The sequence below is a fragment of the Saccopteryx bilineata genome, chromosome 8, assembly GCF_036850765.1.
Source record: "Saccopteryx bilineata isolate mSacBil1 chromosome 8, mSacBil1_pri_phased_curated, whole genome shotgun sequence".
In the NCBI taxonomy this organism is placed as follows: domain Eukaryota; kingdom Metazoa; phylum Chordata; class Mammalia; order Chiroptera; family Emballonuridae; genus Saccopteryx; species Saccopteryx bilineata.
Genome location: NC_089497.1, coordinates 89874307 through 89893355, shown reverse-complemented (window position 1 = coordinate 89893355; position 19049 = coordinate 89874307). Strand labels below are relative to the sequence as shown.

The window sequence follows — 19049 nt, the reverse complement described above, 5'->3', positions numbered from 1 at the left end:
GTCACATCACCATAGTACATCTACAGCTCTCACTAGTGTTCTCCTCTAGGGCACCGTCACATCTCCATAGTACATCTACAGCTCTCACCAAGTGCTCTCCTCTAGGGCACCGTCACATCACCATAGTACATCTACAGCTCTCACCAGTGCTCTCCTCTAGGGCACCGTCACATCACCATAGTACATCTACAGCTCTCACCAGTGCTCTCCTCTAGGGCACCGTCACATCACCATAGTACATCTACAGCTCTCACTAGAGCTCTCCTCTAGGGCACCGTCACATCTGCATAGTACATCTACAGCTCTCACCAGTGCTCTCCTCTAGGGCACCGTCACATCACCATAGTACATCTACAGCTCTCACCAGAGCTCTCCTCTAGGGCACCGTCACATCACCATAGTACATCTACAGCTCTCACCAGTGCTCTCCTCTAGGGCACCGTCACATCACCATAGTACATCTACAACTCTCACCAGTGCTCTCCTCTAGGGCACCGTCACATCACAATAGTATATTTACAGTTCTCACTGGGCATTATCAAGACAATTTTAAAACTGGTTTTGAATGCTCTGAAAGTCAGTGAGATTTTTTTTCTTTAGGTTTGTACACTAAATAACTTTTCTAAATATATTACCTCATTTCCCAGTCTTCAGGAGATACTCTAGCATTTGTGAAAGATTGGAGTCAGGCTCCTACTCCCTCCATTAGCAAAATAATTGAGAAACAGCCTTTACATCTGGATATTTCTAAAACTTTATTTTACAAGTGCCATTTCAATATTAAAAATTAGAAAACCTAGTATTTTTAAAGCTCTGAATAAAAAGCTGGATATCTCTTTTAAACAATATTGACCTAACACATGAAGGAACATACCAGAAAGGTGTATATTTTGTGTCATCTTGTTCTCTGTATCCCTAACCCCTAGTACAGGGCCTGACATGTAGTAGGCAAATACAAATACAAATTTACTGAATGAATGAGGGAATGAGTGCAATTCTAGGTGTTGCATTTACATTTGAATTTTATCATTTTTAACATCTATACTTAGTAGCTTATTAAAGATACTTTGTATACAAGAAGTCATTTATTACAAATGACTGGTTCCTTACCGTGAAATGAGGGTCTGGACAGGTGTTTCCAATAGGAACATGCCACAATCTTATAAACAGCTAAGCACACAGTCTGGGGAAGAGACTATCAGAGATTTCTTACAACAGTAATGGGTAAGCTAAAACCATTAATGCCTGGCTCAGTTCCCAGATGGCCTTGTGCCACACATGAACTTGATTGATGATGACTTTTGAACAGGTCTGTCTGAATCTTCTCACTGACTTTCGCTTTGGGGCTTGTGTGTCACTTGTTTAGCCCTCCTTAGAGTATTTCAGAGGAAATCATTCCTTGGCAAACACGAGGGCTCCAGGATGGTGCCAAACAGATTTATTCATTACCAGTTTATGGAAAGCATAAATCACATTTCCAGTACGGATGGGGACCTACCAGGTTACTGGTTCTGGCTGGCATTTTTATTTTCCCCAGAAGTCACCAGCTTTAATCAAAAGCTGTAGGAATTCCAAATACCCGTAGAGCCTTTTTATCAGTTGAGATTTCCTGAAGAAAGGGAGTATGTGTCTGAATAAAATACCTAAGATAAGGACAGGTCTTTTGTGGATTTCATGTTTCTAAGTTCTCTGTTTTTGTTTTAAACATTAAGAACCAAATGTTATAAAGAGTAGATACAGCCTGACCAGTGGTGGCGCAGTGGGTAACGTGTCAACCTGGAAATGTTGAGGTCGCAGGTTCGAAACCCTGGGCTTGCCTGGTCAAGGCACATATGGGAGTTGATGCTTCCAGCTCCTCCCCCCTTCTCTCTCTCTATCTCTCCTCTCTCTCTCTCTCTCTCTCTCTCCTCTCTAAAATGAATAAATAAAAAATTAAAAAAAAGAGTAGATACATTTAGCCTACTTTTAAGCCTGCACTGTCAGATATGGTAACCACTATCTATATGTGGCTATTTATATTAATTAAAATGAAATAAAATTAAAAGTCTTGTTTCCTGCTTACAGTAGCCACATTACAGGTATTCAATAGCCCCAAGGGGCAAGTATACATATGTAATATTTCTACTGTAGAAATTTCTTATGAGCTATAATGGAAAATTTTAACCAGAGATTTATTTATTTTTTGGAATCTGTAATTAATTAATTTATTTTAGTGAGGAAAGAGAAAGAGAGAAGGGGTGGGGTAGGAGCAGGAAGCATCAACTCCCACATGTACCTTGACCAGGCAAGCCAAGGATTTTGAACCAGCTACCTCAGCGTTCCAGGTCAACACTCTACCCACTGCGCCACCACAGGTGAGGCAAGATTTTTTTTTCAGCATCTATTTATTGAGTCAAAACAATTTTCCAAGAGGTTATCTTTGCTGTGAAATGTTCTTGCAAGTTTATAGCCCCTACTACCCGCTAGATGTTGTTCCAGGGAGGTTACTGAGAAAATTCAAAAGCTCCTTGAAAGCCTTGGGAACTCTTGAAGAGAGGGAAACTTCTAAGTCACAATTTATCTTCATTCCAAGGAGCCGCCTCTTGAGGCTGAGGAATCAGGCAATATATGCATCTATTCCAAAGCACTTTAGAAATTCTAAGGGGTTTTAGCACCACATCTTCCCTGATTGTTTTTCAACATTTCCAGGACTGGTTAGTCTAAATGAGCAGGCCACCATAGATTCTTCCAATTTAAACTTTCTCTTTGATGCTTGCAAAGTTCCCAAGAACTTTAGACATGTAACATCCCCTGCTCAGCACTAGCTGCTGTGTAATCAGTAATTCTAAGCCAATGAGTTCTGCTAAATCATTTTGGGGCACCGCTGATACATTACCAATTAAATCAATAATTAAGGAACATTCAATGATGAGGAAAAGACTAATATTTAGTTCTTTTCTACTGTTGATTATTTGAATATGTCCTGAAAATAAGTATTTCTTGAAATAAAAATTTAAAAGAATATTGTTTTTTAAAAGGTTATAATCATGATTCTAATAGAAATTTAAATTAAAAAAAATAAAAAGATCTACTTAGCTCATTAATTAATGAGACAACCAGTAAGATGTTATAACCAATTTATGAGAGCATTCAAAAAGCAAATGAATATAAAAACCAATCAAGAATACTGAAATACTTTTGCTTAAAAGATGCAAAACTGGTCTGAGGAGCCACTGAGTCATTTCACCTGCAGATGTTGTAAAGTTCCAAAAGGCTACAGAATTAATATTAATATTTTAGGAGGCTTGGAAAACATTTTATTAATTTGGGTTAAGGTATGCAAAGAAATTGTGAGAATAGTTTCTGTACTGTGTGATTAGCATAACCAGGATGGCTCTTGCCATTGTATTGTAAATAAAAAGGGAAGGAAAGCATAGATTCCCTGACATTCCACCACACCTGTGGGGAAAGGAGTGAATGGCTAGCCAGGTGCAGGAAGGGAAAAGCCAAAATAAACCTTTTCTTATAACTATGAGCCATTTGCGGGCATTTGTCCCCACGGAAACTACCTCTCTTATGTAAATGCATGTGGTTAATACCTCTGACTCTGGACAGAGAGATGGCGGATAAACACTAGAAAATATAGGAAGGCCTTTTAATATGTAAAGAGATATCTTTTCTACCATTGTGTTGACTTGTAAATTTTGTTTTCTCTAAAATGATGTATGGTTTGCAAATTGAACGTGGTCCTATCATGTTAAAGGACATATGACTATAACCAATAGCGGTAAGGGGCTCCTAATTGCAATTTTTGCTTCTGTACTTCCCACTTACAAAACTATAAAAACTAAGTAGAACAAAGGGCCAGCGCGCTCTCCGTCAGATTTCTGTCAGAGTTCCCACCGCTTGGCCAAGCTAGACAATAAAGCTTTAATGTGTAAACAACGGACCTTGCTTCTGTCTTCCATAATTCGGGTCCCTCCGAATTTGGATTAACATGGTCAATATCCACAAGGCAATAATCAATTGTATTTAACCATATATGTACACTGTCATTTCTATGAACAAGAATAATTTGCATCGCTATCAATTATCTGAGACTTAGAGAGCAATAAAATTGTTAAAAGACAATAAAGAGCCCTAAACCCATGAGGTCAGACACCTGGAAGGGTATGTTCTAGATAATACATAGTTTTTGTATCAAAACACCTAGTAATTATTTTGGTCCATTTCCAAATCTGTCACAATTTTTTTTCTAGTAAATTAAATGTTTATTGGTTATTTTCTTTTCATAGTTCTATACCTTTGATTTATCTTGACATTTCCTCTTGATGTTCAAGAGATACCGGTGAGCTTTTCTTTTTGCTTGATTTAATGAAACCAGAAAAAGAACATAAAGATGTATGTATTTCACTGAAAAGTGTAAGAGAGTTTGGGAAGTCACAGTGGGCTAGATAGCTGGAGGGAGAAGCCCAAGAAAGAAAAAAAAATGAAAGGATTAAATCATTTATATTATAATTTTATATGTGTTTAGATTACAGAATTAAACCTCCTTGTATCCCTTATTTCTTTGGTTCTGACCCTTTGGTTTTTTTGGGGTTTTTTTTGTTTTTTTCTTTTTTTTCTTTTTCTGAAGCTGGAAACGGGGAGAGACAGTCAGACAGACTCCCGCATGCCCCCCACCGGGATCCACCCGGCACGCCCACCAGGGGCGATGCTCCGCCCACCAGGGGGCGATGCTCTGCCATGACCAGAGCCACTCCAGTGCCTGGGGCAGAGGCCAAGGAGCCATCCCCAGTGCCTGGGCCATCCTTGCTCCAATGGAGCCTTGGCTGCAGGAGGGGAAGAGAGAGACAGAGAGGAAGGAGGGGGTAGGGGTGGAGAAGCAAATGGGTGCTTCTCCTATGTGCTGAGGAGCCACTGAGCCATTTCACCCACAGGTTTTGTAAAGTACCAAAGGCTACAGAATTAATATTAATATTTTAGGAGGCTTGGAGAACATTTTATTAATTTGGGTTAAGAGAAATTGTGAGAATAGTCTCTGTGCTGTGTGATTGGCATAACCAGGATGGCTCTTGCCATTGTATTGTAAATGAAAAGGGAAGGAAGCATAGATTCCCTGACATTCCACCACACCTGTGGGGAAAGGAGTGAATGGCCAGCCAGGTGCAGGAAGGGAAAAGCCAAAATAAACCTTTTCTTATAGCAATGAGCCATTTGCGGGCATTTGTCCCCATGAAACTACCTCTCTTATGTAAATGCATGTGGTTAATACCTCTGACTCTGGACAGAGAGATGGCGGATAAACACTAGAAAATATAGGAAGGCCTTTTAATATGTAAAGAGATATCTTTCTACCATTGTTTTGACTTGTAAATTTTGTTTTCTCCAAAATGATGTATGGTTTGCAAATTGAACGTGGTCCTATCATGTTAAAGGACATATGACTATAACCAATAGCGGTAAGGGGCTCCTAATTGCAATTTTTGCTTCTGTACTTCCCACTTACAAAACTATAAAAACTAAGTAGAACAAAGGGCCGGCGCGCTCTCTGTCAGATTTCTGTCGGAGTTCCCGCCGCTTGGCCAAGCTAGACAATAAAGCTTTAATGTGTAAACGACGGACCTTGCTTCTGTCTTCCATAATTTGGGTCCCTCCGAATTTGGATTAACATGTGCCCTGGCCGGGAATCGAACCCGGGTCCCCCGCACGCCAGGCCGACGCTCTACCGCTGAGCCAACCGGCCAGGGCCTGGCCCTTTGGTTTTAAGACACATCTCTATTTAATAACACCTTTCTTGGAATAAAAACTTTAAAAGAAAAAAATGTACAGTTCCTTTCAAAAATAGCACCATGGAGTATATTTATTCATATTCTAGCATATTATACCATAAAAAGATTAAGTGTAAGCCTTTTTACCATTCTTCGGAATCACTTTTGACCATCATTTACCATGCGGATGACATGATACCTTTCGTAATACGTTTCCTGATCAAACTTCTTAGCTGTCTTTGTGATTAAACATGTAATCTTAAATCATTTGCAAGTATGCCTTTGGTGTACTCTCTAAATTTCCATTTGACTATTTGACTGGTACACCCCCACACCTCTACCCTTCGTGCATTTATACAGCTAATTTTTAAAGTCATTAGGAAGCTTTTGACAGCTTAGCACCTGAGCTGTCTTTCACAAAGCATACATGAATCATTCAACTTTTCTCACTTTGAAAAAATACCGACTTATTTTGAGAGATTTGGCAAATTCTTCTGCCTTTAATCGTACTGATTGACATCCAACAGAAAGTTCTTTTGTATATATCCCAAGGACAAGAGATTTATTTCTGGCACAAATTTATCTACTTGCCTGTGTCTTCTATTCTTGGAACCTTTGTAAAACTCTGATTGTTGTTATACAAGAAAACCAGTTGATTCATTTTTCAAGTGATGAATACTTGCATTACTTACAGTGAATTTATACCTATCTTTCTGTTCTCTTCAGCATATGTGGTCCTTTATCTTTTCTGTGCTGCCATTATAGTACAGTCCTTTGATGACAATTCTGGCTTCACATTTAAGCAAAGAGTCAACAGTGGGAGGCAGTGGAAATAAGTCAACTGAGCAAACAACAATAAACAAATAGCTAAAGTTCTCATTTGACCAGGCTGCGACCCTTACACAGAAAATGACATCAGAGTCACAGCTTTCTCTCTGTCTGAGGACTAGTGATTTCTTTGGACATTGATTATAAGATTTGTTCCAATTTCAGATAAGTTAAAATTAGGGAAGGGAAAGAATACCATGTGTATTAGAAGTGAAGAAATTTAGTAAATTATAGATTTCTAAAATATAGTTTGTTTCAGCAAGTAATGACTCTTTTTTTGTGCATGTGTGACAAATTCTTTGACAAACTTCCCAGCTTTGTGTTTGCTGATCTAGTTTAACTCTTTCTCTTAGTAAGCCAGAACAAAGCCCTGGAGACTTCAACTTGTTTCAGTTTTCACCAAGTGAGCTAGTGCTAACCAAACTTAAAATAATGGTTTCCAAGTACCAAGTGCTGAACCGTGAAAAAACGAAAGTAGTAGAACTTAATGAATTCAAATATATCCACTTTTAAGGACTATCTTACTTTCACATTGAAATGTTCATTCTTTTCTGTGATTGGTTTGTTCTTTTATGTGACTGTAAGAGGCATTATTTGTGTTAAATATTTTGCCCCCATTCCAATGTATTTACTTGGTTAATAAAAATTTAGCAACCCTACATTGGTTCCCTCAACTTAAAAAAAATTACTAGTCCTCTACGAGCAAAAATCTGAGAATTAATAGGCCAGAGGGCTTCAAGACAGTATTCTTGGAATTAAGTATTTCTCCTTAGTTATTTCCTTTGGCTGTTTTTTTCGGAGGGGTGTGTGTGTGTGTGTGTGTGTGTGTGTGTGTATGTGTGTTTTCTGTTTTGTTTTGTGTGTTTTTTGCCAGAGAAGGAAATTTCATTAGCCTTTATTCTCACCTGCTAAAGAATACCTCCCTTTTTTTCTCATCTCACAATTTGAAACAATTTTTATATCAAATAATTGGGTTACCAAAAACAAAGCAAGTTGCATTTAAGAACAATCTATCGCTAGATATAAGACTAATTACTAAAGAAGTTTTTAAAAGACCATCTTTTTTTATTGTACTAGTTTTTAGTTTTATGATTCTTCATACCTCAGTTAAAGAAGATTTACTTCCCTGACCTGCTTCAATGAGGTGTTTTCTAAAGCAGTATACATGCACATAATGCCCACAACCCACCCTAGCACTGGTAACAAGGAAGAAAAATGCAAGAATTAATGGTAGTTTATTTATAGCTGAACTACTTTCCTTTTCTAGCCCAACAGCACTATCTACTACTATTCTGATACTGCAGACCCTTGTTTTTATGTAAAGGCATTTTTATTCAGTAGCTTGAAAATAATGAATCTATTGTACAAAGTAATGCTCTAAGTGAGAGTAACTCACTTCACAGTGTGTTATTATGATTAATGTTGGAGCCCTGGCATTTTGTAGACAAATGTTAATGCAGTAATACTTGGGTAGCACCTTTGGTGATTTTTCAAGGTGGTATACTTGTTTGTTAATGCATCCTATGTCCAGTCATTGCATTATGCCAGCATTAGTGACTGTGCCACTTTGTCAGGCTGGAAAGATGGCTTCAGACTCAATAAGGAAATACTTTATCAAAAGGAATAAAAGATGGACATGAGGTACTACTACCTTTGGGCTCAGATTAAATTAGTCTCGTGAATTTAGAAGCAACAGCTACTCTTGCTGCTCCTACTGCAGTATTGAGGGTCTTTACATCTCATGCTATAGTAATTCAACAAATAGTTATTTGGCACCTACTGTGTGTAATGTATTAGGTACTTATTCTGATTATCTAATTATTCTAAGATACACAGATGAATTTGTTTACATTTGTGCCTTCAAAAGACCTAAGAAAATAGATGATGCATATACAGAATTAGGTGTCATAAAAGAAAGTAGTGTTAGGGGCTGTGATAGAGATAAACTGTGCCAAGATTTCGGCTCTGGCTGGTTGGCTCAGCGGTAGAGCATCGGCCTGGCTTGCAGGAGACCCGGGTTCGATTCCCGGCCAGGGCACATAGGAGAAGCGCCCGTTTGCTTCTCCACCCCCACCCCTCCTTCCTCTCTGTCTTTCTCTTCCCCTCCCGCAGCCAAGGCTCCATTGGAGCAAAGATGGCCCGGGCGCTGGGGATGGCTCCTTGACCTCTGCCTCAGGCGCTAGAGTGGCTCTGGTCGCGGCAGAGTGACGCCCCGGAGGGGCAGAGCATCGCCCCCTGGTGGGCAGAGCGTTGCCCCTGGTGGGCGTGCCGGGTGGATCCCGGTCAGGCGCATGCGGGAGTCTGTCTGACTGTCTCTCCCCGTTTCCAGCTTCTAAGAAATAAAAAAAAAGAAAGAAAGAAAAAAAAAACTGTGCCAAGATTTCAGAGAGGGGAAATGATTCTAACTGAAGAACCAGGAGGGTATTCATGAAGGAAATGGAAGTGGAGCAGAACCTTGAGGAGTGGTTAGGATTTGAACATATTAGAACCAGGTAGAAGTAGTTCCAGCAGAAGGATGCAATCCAACAACAGGAGAGGGAAATTCCGGGATATGTATCGCCAGAGGACATCTGGCTAGAGTTGCAGGATTCATAAAGGAGAGTTTGTAGGTAGAAAGTTATGCTGAATCACAGTGCAGTCAGTTATGTATAAGATGAAAGATTTTGGGCTTTAGTCTACAGAGATGAGGGAGATCTAAGCTTTTATAAATATAGAATACCTGTTCATAATAGTACATCAAGATACTTCATCTGGAGACTGTTAATCCTAATCCGGAGGGACTCGAAACATTGAAGACACGAACAAGGTTCGTCGTCTACACACCAAAGCTTTATTGTCTAGCTTAGCCAAGCAGCAGCAACTCTGACAAAAATCTGAGGGAGAGCGTCCCAGCCCTTTGTTCTACTTAGTTTTTATAGTTTTGTAAGTGGGAAGTACAGAAGCAAAAATTGTAATTAGGAGCCCTTTACCACTATTGGTTATAGTCATATGTCCTTTAACATGATAGGACCACGTTCAATTTGCAAGCCATACATTATTTTGGAGAAAACAAAACTTACAAATCAATACAATGGTAGAAAGATGTCTCTTTACATATTAAAAGGCATTCCTATATTTTCTAGTGTTAATCTGCCATCTCTCTGTCCAGATTCACACGTATTAACCACATGCATTTACATAGGAGAGGTAGTTTCCGTGGGGACAAATGCCCGCAAATGGCTCATTGCTATAAGAAAAAGTTTATTTTGGCTTTTCCCTCCCTGCACCTGGCTAGCCATTCACCCCTTTCCCCACAGGTGTGGTGGAATGTCTGGGAATCCATGTTTTCCTCCCTTTTGCATTTACAATACAATGCCAAGGGCCATCCTGGTCATGCCAATCACACAGTACAGAGACTATTCTCACAATTTCTCTGCACATCTTAACCCAAATTAATAAAATGTTCTTCAAGCCTTCCAAAATATCAGTATTAATTCTGTAGCTTTTGGTACTTTACAACACCTGCGGGTGAGGTGGTGCAGTGGCTCCTCAGAGACTATGCATATGTTATGTTAAAGAGGGCAGTAACCTGGGTTTCAGAGAATGGTTGAGCTATTGATGGAGTCCTTGAGAATGCATTAAGGGAAAGAACTGTCACTATGGCCGTGGGAATGGCCACAGGATGATGGATAGGAGAGGCGACAGTTGTAGTATAGAATAAGTGTTGACAGTTTATTGAACATAAAGGAAAATGAGATGGAGAGGAGTCAAAGATTTTGATGTTTCAAGAAAATAAAGGAATGGGTTTGATTGATGACAGAGTCTTATTTGAGCCACTTTGAATTTAAGGTGCTGGCAGAGTCAAAGACTAAATATACCAAGAACAATTTGCCATGCACATCAGATATTAAGATAAAAATAAAGCCAAAGTTAGAATTTTATTTACTTGGGAATAATATGATTGGGATAATAGTTGAAGTATCTTTGTTTTGAGAGAAGTTTACCAGCAAGATTGAGAAGAATATTTTTACAGAGAGAAGGCCAGGAATAGATCCATGGAGAACACAATACTTAGAAGGCACAAGGAGAAAAGGAAATCTTTCCCTTTCCCCTGAATTAAAATGAAGACTCAGAGAGAGTAGTGAGAGGCAGCGGGGGTGAAGGCAGCCAGGGGTCAGGGGTGGAGGAAGTGGCATCAGAAAGGCTGGACCAGATGACCATGGCCATTGAATGTGGTATTCTGTTATCCATGGCCATGCATTTTTCTGAAAAAATGATTTACTCTTCTGATTCTTGAGTTTCTCTCTTCTTTAAAAATAGATAAAAACACTGAAATATATTCTATACTGTACTCTTGAATGATGACGTGAGCTCCTTGAGAATGAGAGTCTTTCCTTATCAATTTTGATATATTCATGGTATGTCTGTCAATCTTGATTGAATGAAGGGCTAATAGTGCTACACTAGACAGGCCAACAGGAATGATAAAACTTTCATTTGACTTAGCAAATAAACATATCTAAGAAATATTTTGTCATGATAAAGTTCTTTATTTGTATAACTTGTAGTTTAAAATGGGTGCTTCAGACACAAGATCTCATTTATTTTTTTAATGTTATACAGAGTAGGGATTATATCCTCATTTTGCAAACAAGATCACTAAACTGAAAGAATGCATGTTACTGGCCAAAGGTCATACATCATATGTTTGCTATTGTTATTCTCTCATGGTACATTTGTTTGTAAATAAAAGTGCCTGTGAACATAATATAGTTGGCCTTCTTGTAATTCTTATTAGTTTGCAGTAGGTTAGTTTTTGTTTTATATGAATGAAATCTTTTTATTAGCCTGAAATTTTATATTTGTATTAAATACATATTTTCCAAATACTTTGGGTTATTGAGTGACAGATACTACAGTATTATATTGACTTTAATTTCTTGGTCTTATCTTAGATAACATTAAATGAAAGTAATGAGGACCAGGTTTGGGTCTTGACAGGGTGAAGGTTAAAATGGTGTGTCTGCCTGACCTGTGGTGGCGCAGTGGATAAAGCGTCGACCTGGAAATGCTGAGGTCGCCGGTTCGAAACCCTGGGCTTGCCTGGTCAAGGCACATATGGGAGTTGATGCTTCCAGCTCCTCCCCCCTTCTCTCTCTCTCTATCTCTCTGTCCTCTCTCTCCCTCTCTGTCTCTCTCCCTCTCTCTGTCCTCTCTAAAAATGAATAAATAAAAAAAATTTTATAAAAAGAAAATAAAATGGTGTGTCTGATATCAGTAGAGTGTCATGATTAAGATCAAAGACTTTGGGATCTGATTTGGATTACTAAATTGTCTTAAACAGTATGACATCCTAAGTGTCATGTATGGATATGCTTAAGTTCTCCTTTAACTTAGAAGAGTACCTGCTAAATTGCCATCTGAATCTAAAAAAGAGAAAGCTCGTCTATTTTACTTCCATCTTTTTCTCCAGTTTTCTGGCGTAGAAGATAGAGCATTCCATAGCAGCCTCCCATGGATAGCTAACGTTGCTTAGACTGGCTGGTGGCTGTGTTGTCTGGGCAGCTGGCTTCTGTCCCGGTGCAGCATGCCTGACGGTGCAGCATGCCTGAGGGGCTGCTTTGCAGCCATGCGCTCGGCCTCCCGACAGCAGCCGCCCTTTGCCTCGTCGCAGTGGGTGGTGAGAGTCCATGTTTACATATGGGCTAACCTTACTTTCCTAGACAAATAAGTATTGTTTAAAGCTTACTATAAAAGTGGGGTTGGGGAAACAGAAACTGGGAACCTCTCAGTCAAAAAGAAAACCACACCTAAAACTAAGTCCTAAAATGTGAAGGTCTTACAAATTAACCAAGCAGTTTGCAGAAATTAAAATTAAAAATATTACAGGACTAACTAGGAAGCTCTGACTCAAACATCTTTTGGAAACACACTGCTCCTAAGTTAAATGTGTATGTACTCTGTTAACTGAGTAATGGGACTATTAATATTTTATACTAATTGAAATACAGCTTTCCAAATGTGCTTGCTCAACATCACTTTTAATGTTGGTTCAATGATAAATATATATATTTAAAACAAGTAAGCTACTTGTTTAAATAGCAGTTTAGCTTTCAGATGCCTACGGTGATAAAGTATAAGTAAAGTGTAAGGATGCAAGGAAAGGGAGAATTTGTGCCCAGCGCATGCCAGTCTGGCTATGGAGAGACTGGGTTTCGGAACACTGGCGTGCCAAGAGGCAGAAATACTGGAGCACAGTATTCAGAGATATCTGGGCACTGACACCGCTCTCTCTTCCCGGGAGAAATTGGTTCAAGAACCAGCTGAGCTGGATATTTAGAAACATTCATGTCAATGGAATCACTCGTTGTTGATACAAGCTGGCATGAGAACATTACCCGAGTATGAAAGGATAGTGTGGGAGCTTCCTTCCCATCGGTTTGGAGATTGTCACTGGGGACAGCAGCCTCAAGAGAACAGAGTGTAAGGGAAAAATGAGCAAGGATGATCTGAATCTGCTTTTTCTCTTCGTTACCACTTCCTGTGGGTTCTGCAGCCTGGGCGGAGCAAACTAGGGCCTCTCATGGCAGGTGTGTTTCTGGTCTCTTCCCACTTCTTGGTAACCCCGCTGCATGGTACGCTAATTTTAACAATTGGAGTGAATGAATACAGTGGCATTTTTCAATGCCTAATTCCACAAGTTCATTTTAAACCCTGTAAATATCTTTTGGTTTTCATTATTGTTGTCCTGGATCTATGTCATGTGGTATAAGCTAAAGTAAACTTTCAAAATCAGAACCAAAATACATGTGGTGCGGCTATGAAAAATGGGTAAATTAGCCTCAACAAACACAACCTATAATTACTTGTTGTATATGTATCTATTTATAATATTAACCCCATGAAGGTCGGGCCAGGGGTTACCTTGTGCCTGAGAGTATCCTCATAGCTTAGCAATATTATTTGTTCATTTAACTGTCAATTGACTTTTAAAAAATAAGATGTTCCGCATAGTTAGAACAGTCTGACAGCTGTCAGAAGGGAGGGATTTGTGGAAAATCTGGATGGAAAATGTGAAGGCATTAAACAAGCAAACTAGTAAATAATATATATTATATATATAATATATATGAAATATATGTATACAAAACCTTTCAACATATTCTTCAATGGTACTTTTATTATAGAGATAATAATACTGTATATGCTTAAAAACTTGTGCTTTACAACTTTGCTAAGAAATATATAATTTATATATATATTTCTTTTTATTTCTTTTTTTATGAGATAATTAATATGTAAATTACTATTTTCCAGGATTGAAACTATTCCAACATGGCTTTCCTTGGACTCTTATCTTTGCTGGTTCTGCAGAGTTTAGCTGTCGGGGACACTTTCCCTGATGAGAGCATTGCTGAGTTGTCAGTGAACATGTATAACCACCTTCGAGCTACTGGGGAAGATGAAAATATTCTTTTCTCTCCACTGAGTGTCACCTTTGCAATGGGAATGATGGAACTTGGGGCCCAAGGATCTACCCGGAAAGAAATCCGTCATTCAATGGGATATGACAGCCTAAAAAATGGTAAATGTACTTAGGTTTCAAGTCTCATGATGGTTTACCTTTAACTTTCAACTCAGTTAAGCTGTCTTATGCCGGAGGCAGGAGTGTTTCCACACAGCAAGAAAGTAATCTCACTGAGGCGGTGTGGCTAGGAGAAACAGGAGAAAGGCTAAGGAAGGAGTTAATTCTGGGCTCCATCTCTGGCTGAGTTAATCTAATGAAATTATATATTACTATTAATAATAATATTATTATTATTTAAATAAACCTTACTGTGATAAACAAACCCAAATATGGTTCTTGCTCTGGTAGCATTTTCAATCTAGAGGGATTAATCAACTGTCACACAAATAAATGCAAACATAATTGTGGCAAGTGCTATAATGAAAAGCAACATGATTCTCAAAGAATATCAGATTTTTTTTTTTTTTGCTTAAAATCAACTGTATCTTCGTTGTTTAAATAGCATTTTTTGAAATGCGGCATTTGATGAGAATTACATGTATTAGAGAAAATTTGTAGCCAAAAGATATTTTGTAATCACTTTGACGTGATTTAAGATTTCCATTTTAATGTTTCTAATGTACATGTGTATTAACTCATTAAAATGTTAAGAACTAAAGCAATTTCTAGTAGATTTTCTAGTTATAAAGTTAAAAAAGTCTAGTAAAAGTAAATTTAAAGACAAATTTATTTTTAAACTAGGTAATTAACACTTAATTTTTATTTCCTGATGATAAAAATAAGGCTAATTTAATGGAAGTAACGTAAATACTGTGAAAGTAAACAACCAACAAATCTTTACTTTATAGATTCTACCAAAGTATCAATTAAAATGAAAGATAATTTCAGGTGATAATACTAAACTGCAAAAATAATAATTTGAACATCTAGAAATTGCACAAATATTTAACCTCCTTACCATGTGACTGTGGGTAACAAGGGGGTGCTTTTCCCTTGGGCCCCTGGCTGAGTTTTCACTCTTCCTCCACTCTCCATGTCTGTAACAATAATACATGCATCCTGTGTCATTTTGCAGGTGAAGAATTTTGTTTCTTTAAGGATTTTTCTAACATGATTACTGCTGAGAAAAGCCAGTATGTGATGAAAATTGCTAATTCCCTCTTTGTGCAAAATGAATTTCATGTCAATGATGAGTTTTTGCAAATGATGAAAAAATATTTTAATGCAGAAGTTAATCATGTGGACTTCAGTCAAAGTATCGCTGTGGCCAAACACATCAATAAGTGGGTGGAGAATAACACAAAGAGTATGTCCTTCATTCTTTCTTCCTCAAATAGCTTAGTTTTGACTTAGTCTTGAAATTATCTCCTCATTCCTTTTGCATTTTGAATTTTAGATAGCATTTAGTTGAGTATCTAATAATTATTTGGTATAGATTAAGTCTTTTTAGAAGTATTGTTTATGAATAAACATTTGAGAAATAAATTTATTTTTATTGCATGCATAGAATTTTGGCACTGATAAATTAATTTGAAATCTGCTCTCCAGTTGATGGGTTTTCTCTGTATACAAATCTTAGCTACCTTAAGGAATTTTGCTTGAGCTGACTATTTAATAAATTAGATGCTGGTTGGAATGGCAGTTGGTGGCTCTCTTATGATTAAAATAGAATAAGAGAGTTAAAACAGAGTTTAAAGATTTAAGTTTTTCAAATGTTTCATATTTTATCATTTTATTTTCCAATTTTACCATAAAATAATTGAAATTAGAATCTAAAAAAAGAGTCCAAATTTAAGTGGATTTACTATAGCTACTCATTAAATTAATTTCTATTGTGTAACTCCCCAAATAATAATACTAATATAATAAATTTTATGTTGGAACAACAACAAAAAACCCCTGCTGATACATGCCTGTGTCCTATAAATCCTCAAAGTGCTGAAGCACCTTTGTAAACACCTGAAGAAGTGCTGTGATTGCTAAACTGAGAGAATACAGACCAAAATTTGGTCCTTTGTTTTTTCACTATACAGTACTTCTTTTTTCTATGATCATTCTCACTAAGATCACTCAACTGTGAGGTTAGAAGGTAAGCTAAAAGAAACAGATGTTTTTTTAACTTTCAAAGAATAATTCATAAATAATAATCTACCTGGCCCTGGCCGATTGGCTCAGCGGTAGAGCATCGGCCTGGCGTGCGGAGGACCCGGGATCGATTCCCGGCCAGGGCACATAGGAGAAGCGCCCATTTGCTTCTCCACCACCCCCCTTCCTTCCTCTCTGTCTCTCTCTTCCCCTCCCGCAGCCAAGGCTCCATTGGAGCAAAGATGGCCCAGGCGCTGGGGATGGTTCCTTGGCCTTTGCCCCAGGCCCTAGAGTGGCTCTGGTCGCGGCAGAGCGATGCCCCAGAGGGGCAGAGCATCGCCCCCAGATGGGCAGAGCATCGCCCCTGGTGGGCAGAGCGTAGCCCCTGGTGGGTGTGCTGGGTGGATCCTGGTCGGGCGCATGCGGGAGTCTGTCTGACTGTCTCTCCCCGTTTCCAACTTCAGAAAAATACAAAAAAAAAATCTACCTGGAGTAAGTTGTATTATTAAAAGCTGTTTGTTTCCAAACTCTTATTAAACACTTAGCAATCAACAAAGACCCAGTATCTTTCAAAACAGATTTGGAAAGCAACATTTCAAGAGATAGAAAATAAGGCATCATAGATTAAATTGGCTTTCACTTACCTGTTTCACATACTCAAAAGCAGTTGTTGTATTTGGTAGAAAGATATCCAGTGTATATGGGGCGTGTTTGAATTGAATGACATTTTCATCATGTACAATGTTGAAGAATAAATTTAGGAACGTTTATTGTGTGCTTAGCCTGTGCATGCATCTTTGCAACTAGAAAGTGATAAAGCCTGAGATTTTGTTGTACATGGTTCTGTAGTTTGTGCAAGTATCAGCTTGTTTGTGCTGTTTTAGATGATGTGGGTACTTTAGATGCCTTTAAGCTGTAATTGTGTGTGCATGTATGTAACATTTTTCTTTTGAAAGTAAGATACTTGAAAATTTTATTATTAATTTAGTATGGTTTCCTTTCACCTTCCTATTTAATATGAACTTTTAATTTTTTCTGAATAGGTCTTTTGAAAGATTTGGTGTCGCCAAGAGATTTTGATACTGTCACTCATCTGGCCCTCATCAATGCTGTTTATTTCAAGGGGAACTGGAAGTCACAATTTAGACCCGAAAACACTAGAACCTTTTCCTTCACTAAAGATGATGAAAGTGAAGTCCAAATTCCAATGATGTACCAACAAGGAGAATTTTATTATGGTATGACAATTTGGCTTTTATTGCTCTCTTTTTTAAGGTAATCAATAAATTTCTAGGAAAGAACACAAAATATTCATTACTGAAATTTCTGGTCAATTTAGTTTGAGCTACAATTCAATTTCCTTGGCTCCATTTACCAAGCCTCTGATTAGATCTTGAGTGAATATTATGTGCATTGCAGTTTTTCAATGTTTCTTTAATTTATAAATGTGATCACACCTGAAGAGCAAGTTTATTCACAGAAAAATACCGGCCTTGTGTAAGAATATTCAGTTACTACAAAAAGTCATTGGCCTTGAGGTGGTTTCCCGTAACCCATACATTCCACCCAGCTCTTGACTCCTCACAACTATTTTTCTGAAGCTGGAAACTGGGAGAGACAGTCAGACAGACTCCCGCATGCGCCCGACCAGATCCACCCGGCACGCCCACCAGGGGCGATGCTCTGCCCATCTGGGGGCGATGCTCTGCCCCTCCGGGGCATCACTCTGTTGCTACCAGAGCCACTCTAGTGCCTGGGGCAGAGGCCAAGGAGCCATCCCCAGCGTCCGGGCCATCTTTGCTCCAATGGAGCCCTGGCTGCAGGAGGGGAAGAGAGAGACAGAGAGGAAGGAGAGGGGGGTGGTGGAGAAGCAGATGGGCGCTTCTCCTGTGTGCCCTGGCCAGGAATCGAACCCGGGAATTCTGCACGCCAAGCCGATGCTCTACCACTGAGCCAACTGGCCAGGGCTTCCTCACAACTTTTTGAATTATAAGCATTCTTTTGAAATTTTGCTTTCACATCTGTGTATATGTAGTCAGACATAATTATTCATTTATAGATTAATTTATTGAGGGTCTGTAATTTGTCACATAACTCAATATCCTTGCCATTATTTTTAAAGATATTTCATTGGACTTTTCAGAAATATCAGGTGTTAATCCTTCTTATACCCTATAGTACGCTGTACAAGTTTGTTGTAAGCTAAGTGTATGTTAGAAGTAGTAGCTTATTCTATTTAAAATATGTTGTAAAAATAAAAGATAAATCACAGTTAATCAAATTAACAATTAAAACTAGAAAGGAAAATGCCCATTTAGTTGACAACCAAAATGTTTAATGTGATTTTTAATGGACATAGATGAATTATAGGAAAATATTCATAACAAAAGCATTACTTATTTTTTGGGGGGGAGGAAATGGGAAAACTTTTAAAGTCATGCTAGGACCATCTGTTTTAAAGACTACCTTAATTTTTCTTTGTTTTTTTATTTGTGTGTGTGTGTGTGTGTGTGTGTGTGACAGAGACAGAGAGAGAGAGACAGAGAGAGGGACAGACAGACAGGAAGGGAGAGAGATTAGATGCATCAATTCTTTGTTGCAGTACTTTAGTTGTTCATTGATTGCTTTCTCATATGTGCCGTGATGGTGGGGGGAGGGGGCTACAGCAGAATGAGTGACCCCTTGCTCAAGCCAGTGACCCTTGGGCTCAATCCAGCGACCTTGTGCTTCAAGCCAGTGACCTTTGGGCTTAAGCCAGAGACCATGAGGTCATGCCTATGATCCCATGCTCAAGCCAGCAACCCTGTGCTCAAGCTGGTGAGCCCGTGCTCCAGCCAGATGAGCCCTTGCTCAAACCGGTGACCTTGGGATTTCGAATC

At 38.6% G+C, this 19049-nt stretch overlaps 1 protein-coding gene across 4 annotated transcripts in view; it reads left to right on the top strand.

Annotated features, from left to right (window-relative positions):
* Positions 1–19049, top strand: part of SERPINI1 (serpin family I member 1) — a 126953-nt gene that overhangs the window by 53904 nt on the left and 54000 nt on the right. For 3 of the 4 annotated variants that reach the window (XM_066241286.1, XM_066241287.1, XM_066241284.1), the window contains 3 exons: positions 13875–14142; positions 15161–15391; positions 17214–17408. In XM_066241286.1, the coding sequence (XP_066097383.1) occupies positions 13893–14142; positions 15161–15391; positions 17214–17408 (676 nt within the window). In that variant the 5' untranslated portion in view covers positions 13875–13892. The remainder of the gene's footprint in view (positions 1–13874; positions 14143–15160; positions 15392–17213; positions 17409–19049) is intronic. The other variant, XM_066241288.1, reaches the window with a different exon arrangement.